At 37.9% G+C, this 6,042-nt stretch overlaps 1 protein-coding gene across 1 annotated transcript; it reads right to left on the bottom strand.

The window, feature by feature from the left end:
• Positions 1-1,798: 1,798 nt before the first annotated feature.
• hoxc11a (homeobox C11a) lies at positions 1,799-4,536 on the bottom strand. Its single transcript, XM_007239346.4, has 2 exons — positions 3,789-4,536; positions 1,799-2,710 (listed from the first exon to the last, which is right to left on the bottom strand). The coding sequence occupies exons 1-2, from the start codon at positions 4,474-4,476 to the stop codon at positions 2,478-2,480; spliced, it is 921 nt and encodes a 306-aa protein (XP_007239408.1). The 5' UTR covers positions 4,477-4,536; the 3' UTR covers positions 1,799-2,477.
• Between the last annotated feature and the right edge of the window lie 1,506 nt (positions 4,537-6,042).

Here is a 6,042-nt window from a genome sequence, read left to right on the forward strand (position 1 = left end):
GGTTGGTGGGTGTGACAAGAGAAAGCTCTTAGCCTTGATCCTTGGCTATGGGCCGCCCACCCATACCCTCTGCTCTCTCTTTCTCTCTCTCTTTTATTCTCTCTCTCTCTCTCTTTCTCTCTCTTAAATCTGTGGGTAAAGTACACTAGCAATGAAAGCTCTGCTAACATCTTCTCTCTCACGCACAATCACAAGTACATGCCAGGTTCTTTATGTGGATTCACGCTGGAAGGAATTCATGCATGTGCACAAACAAACGTATCAATTATATTAATTAAATCAGTGTAACATAGCATACCTGCAAATAGTATATATCTGCGTAAATGGGGTGGCCTCACGCGCCCCTTCAGGTTTCACGAAAATCCCATGACTGTGTTCAAAACACCACTAAAATAACTTTTAAAAGCTCAATATAGGGCCTACATCGCACTAGGAAGCATCAAAATCCAAACGGCAAAAGTACACGCCAAGCCGTTCTAACACATTTCATGCATGATAATAGCACATTTTACAGGGACAATAAAGTGTATTTACTGGGTGTGCTAAAGCTGGCCAAGGTACCTGGTGTAGTTTTAATGTGAAGGGTCAAAGTTTGGCTCCTTAAACATTCCTTTTTGCTTTCGCACTTGCTCTCATTGGTTCTGCGTCCTGGTCTACACATTTCCTGGCTAAAGGGGGTCCTTGATTCCACTTTATTGCAACGGGTTAAAGGTGAAGGCCTTGACATTATTGAAGTTCAAAGACAAACTTTTTTTTAATTATTCTTTCCCTCGCACACACTGCAAACACATGTAGAAGACCATATGTTCAGAACCACAAAAAATGATTGCAGAAGTAGGCCTATGTGTGCAGACATATCTTAGAAGGCCGCGCCCCTTTCTCTGTATTGTTCACAAGCATATCTCTAGAGAAACAGCTTATCAATATAAGTGTTAGTGGGTTGAAATAAATTAAATACATAGGGGATCAACACATTTTTAGTTCATTCATTTATTTTTAAATGTATTTATCGTTGCAAGCATCATGCTGACGTAACATTTAGTACCAGTGTGTAATGCACTTGTACATTTCAATGCTGGAGAGAGAAAAAGAGAGCGAGAGAGAGAGGACTGGAGAGATAGAATGAGAGAGAGGCAGAGAGAAGGAAAGTCTCCTCAGAAGCAAATGAAAGGGAGGCGGGGACAATACAAGATGTCCACTCTTAAAAAAGGGATTCAGTCTGCATGTGAGGCGACTACACTTTAGGTTAGGGGCGATAGCACAGTTACTTGTATGTGCAGGCCAAGCAGTGTTCATTTTCTTACTTCTTTCAAGTTCTTTGTTCCAATAGTCAGACTTTCTTGTTTACTGTTTACTGCGGAAGTGAATGCCATTCCCTATGAACAGACGGTGCAATTAAGAGAAGAAAATAGCCATTTAGGGCCTCTGTTTTTATGGCAGTGTCTAGACTAGAAGAGTGGCGATTCCATTTAGTAGGTACTAAAGGAGGTTATCTTTTTCCCCTGTCTTTCTTTTCTGCATTTCAATGAAATACAATTTAATTTTTTGTTGCAAGAGCATGCCTCTTATCAAAAAAGCAAATGCAAAAAAAACGCGTTTTAATTGCAAGATGATCAAATAAATGCTTTTTCAAAAAGTTTCCATTTTTTGTGTGATTGTGAATGGTTATTTCTTTCGAGTGATGTCACTGTTTTCTCAGCTCTGTTGCACACACTTTCCAAATTGCTGAAACGGTAAATACAATGCAACCCACTAAGCACCCCGCCCCTCTGAAATGAAATCACGATACTCTTGCAAAGGCTTTGACATTATTTCTATTTATTTCTTAATTGAAGACTTATAATATATCGTACATAGACCAAGTGTAGTCTAATCTTTATCACTCGTTTATGTACAAGACAAGAAAAGACTCAATCACTTGCCACCAGCATAAAGCAAATAATTTAAGAAAACGAACAATAGGCTAAAGCGCGCGAGGTTGCTCGGGCAATATAAAGAAAATAGCAGCAAGGTTATGAAAAACAAAGTTAAATTGATATTATATTTACAGTCACAAATGCACATTGCATAGTCTCTGTACAAGGAATACATTATTACTGATTGTACAAGTCACAGTTTAAGAAAACAAAATGTAAAAAAAAAATAAAAAAACAAAGAAAAGGGAGACTCAAGCCCCCAAATGTTTCTTATAGGTTACATATTTACAACAGTTTTGATTTGCTATTGTTCAACTACGGTTAATATGACAATAGCAAATGTCGAATACTGCCGTTTATTACCGACGGCAAAAGCGGAAACGTAAATTTGAACTTGGATTATTTAAATTTATATAATTGTAGTTTCCACAAATGTTGTCTGAAATTGCATGACGTATAGGTTTATCACAAATGTGCTAAACAAAGTTGGATTTGACCAGCCACGGTTTACGGAAATATCAAGTAAAGTTAACTGTTAGTCTGCTGATACCAGTTCAAGATTCATAACAACGGGTTTCCAGAAAAATACTGTAAGCGGTCTCTGCTCAGCTTCTTTTCTTTCATTCTCCTATTTTGAAACCATATTTTTACTTGTCTATCTGTCAGGTTTAACATTCTGGAGAGCTGCAGCCTTTTCTCCTTGTTGATGTAAACATTAAAAAAAAACTCTCGTTCCAGTTCACGGATTTGAAATTTGGAGTACGGGCATCTCTTCTTCCTCTGGCGAGGTGTACCTAGGAAATATCGAAAGGACAGTTTTAATAAATCAAGTTAAAACAAAACAAACAAAAAATCACAGTTGTTCTGCGCCCCTGTATTCTAGTCACATAAGTGCGAAGTGAACTTGGAAGTTGACGTTCACATGAAGCGAATCTATGCTTTTCTGTATTTTTTTTTATTAAATTAAGTTTAAGTCTCTGAACATAGTATGTGAATGAGACATAAATAAAAACGAAATGGAGATATGAAACCACATTTATAACAAGCGATTATACACGATATATTTGCAAAGTATATTTTAGTTAAAGGGTCTTCCGTTGTAGGTTTGATTCCATGAGCCGATACCATTGATTTTTTACAAAGCTACATTATTCTAACAGCAGCGAAAATACCCTGCAGTGGGCCTCTAGTATCATCTCATTTCAAGGACACGTTGTTGTTAAATCTGCACTTAAACAGTTCGCTATTGCCTGGTAGCAAAATGGCTCTAGTGCGACTAGCATTATAAAGCAACACTGAAACGTCCTAATATTTTGAAATTTTATTATTCACTTTACTTATTTTAAAGTTAACGGCTTTTTATTCTGTTAGTAATTCTTCAGCTAACAGCATATAACTAGATAGATAGATAGATAGATAGATAGATAGATAGATAGATAGATAGATAGATAGATAGATATAATATGTAATTACACAATAAATTGGACTGCAAAGCCTTACCTAGTTTGCATGCAAGCTGCTAAAAAAAATCACAGGACGCCAAAAGCAGTGTTCTGCCCAATTGATTTTTACTCTCGACAGCCCAACGCGAAAACCCCCTAAAATGCCCAACGCAAGTTCATGATCAAAGTTAGCATTTGTCACAATAGCGCGCTCTTAAATTTTCACAGACTCTGGGATAGCAGCGTCTGTGTATAACATCCCTTTTTTTCAAAGCGCTTTCCCATCGTAAAAATTCTTTTCGTTGGAGGAAAGAGCTTTGTAGGTTATAATAAAATCCTTTGAATGCTTATAAAACTCCACATAAAATCTGACCGACAAAACACCGGGCTAGTCCCTTAACCTTTCCCCATTTACAGCTTCGGTACCTACTCGAGTGGCTGATGATCTTGCCTGCATTGGCGTCCTTTGTAGCCGACGAGGTACACGAGGCAGAATTTGTACGTTGCTCCTCATCCTCCGGCTCCTTTTCCGTTTCTTCCACGCCAGACACGTCGCTGGGCTGTTGGGACGCGTTGTCCAGCTTAGCCGACTCGCTCTTTTGTAAACAATGGTCTGACTGATTGTCCGAGCCACAATATGCCGTCTCAAAGAAGCGGTCAAAACCTTGTGGAAGCACGTTGTTTTTCCCCACGCCAGAATAGAAGCCGGTCGATGGGTGATTAGAGCTGGGATGGTGGTGGTGGTGGCTGTACACACTCTCGTTTTTCATGAGCATTTCTGTCATGGTGGATGGCGGAAGGCAGTCCCTGTGCACCAGATCCTCTCCTGAGTAGCAAGACGCATAGTTGCTTCTGTGGTGCCATTTGCTGGAGGGGTCCAGACCGTAGGAGACGTCTCGTACCGGCTGCACTTGAGACAAATTTGTGGAATAAGGGTAGGTTATTTGCCGCGAAGGCCCCTGCGGAAGGAACGACGAGACGGTAGAAAATTCTGGGACGTAGTAAGTGCAGCTGGGGAGGTAGATGTTAGAGGCACAGCCCGTCCTGTCCCCGAACTCGGATGTCCGGTCTTTACGCGTCTGAGAGCAGAAGTTGCTCAGATTCACCGAGTTAAACATCTTTCCCCTATACCCCGAGCTATAGATAGATGTTTTGGATTCGAGCTGCAGAAGGAGAAAATTTGGGAAGGCGAGATGACGCGCAATCCGTCTAAGTCGCCCCGTAACACGTGATCGAAAGTAGATATTGTCATATATCAATTTGGAACACTTGGATGCGTAGGAGTGGTTCACTTAGGTACGATCTAAGAGATTGGACCGATTAATTTGCAAAACACCACAGGAGTACGACAGAAATGAGTAACACATTTAGGTTTGTTGTCTTTGCTCACTTTTTATGAGAATGGCAGGAAGCATTTCTTTCCTATTTATAGAAAGCTCTGAGAGCCTATAGACTATATCTAGCGATGGCTTTGTGATTTTATGAGGTAAGACGTTTTAACATTCTTACACGTTTCTATACTTTTTGATGAGCTTTAAACGTAAATTTATATTTGGAGAATTTCAACTTTTGCGAACAGTTTAAGTGCTATAATTTCTTTAACTCTGACTAAGAGTAAGGTGATACGTTTTGTAATTAGCTAAAGTTTCGAAGAAACGTGGTACCTACATATGTCAGATTTTACTCAGATATATTTACCCATATGTAGATGTTGACTACTAAACTGAAATGTATTCAGTACAGCGGACGAACGTTCATCAACATGAAGCTGACAGTTAAATATATATATTTTTTAAGATTTTAGGAAAGAGTGAAATTCTATTTACTACGTTTTACAAACGCAATAAAACAATTACATGAAACAGAAATATTCGTTATTGAAAATAATGTATTGTGTTCACATGTTAATGATATAAGCCTTGGTCTCTGCGTGCCACATGTCGTTTCCAAATGAAAGTGAAATATAAAATAAAAATAAAACAATAATAAACAACGTATGTGTGTTTGGCCCTCTTTTCACTGCACTTCACCTTACTCCTCTCAGCAATCACTGCGGCAAAGTTCATGCATATTTGCCTACTGACCTTTTACAAATCATGACAGCTAAGAACGAGTGTTAACACTGTTTACTCTTATAACTGTGTGCATACTGTTGAAAATGTGTTTTAAGAGCCAACCTATTGTTGCAATATAAACACGTGGATTTATTATCTATTTATTTATTTTGCAGACGATAATTTTTCAATAAAAAAAAATCCTGGATTTTAATTCTCCTTTTGACATGACAGGAATAATAGGTAATAATATAGAGGACTGTCTCGCTTTCTTCCTTTATGCATACATGCATGCATACATACAAACATTCATTCATACATACACACACACACACACAAACGTAGATAGATAGATAGATAGATAGATAGATAGATAGATAGATAGATAGATAGATAGATAGATAGATAGATAGATAGAGAGTGTGTTTTAATTTACTAAATAATTACTTTATTATTACATTTCCTGCCGACTTAAAGTTGAAATGAAAATCTTAAAATGAAACTTAAAATGAAAATCAGGATGTTGTAAAGGTAAGATTATATTTCTGATTTACTCTGTGTTGGCTAATTAATATATTATAATATTGACGCTTTACTTCACAATTGGTCACAGAAACAATTAAGACAATA

The sequence above is a fragment of the Astyanax mexicanus genome, chromosome 13, assembly GCF_023375975.1.
Source record: "Astyanax mexicanus isolate ESR-SI-001 chromosome 13, AstMex3_surface, whole genome shotgun sequence".
Lineage (NCBI taxonomy): Eukaryota > Metazoa > Chordata > Actinopteri > Characiformes > Acestrorhamphidae > Astyanax > Astyanax mexicanus.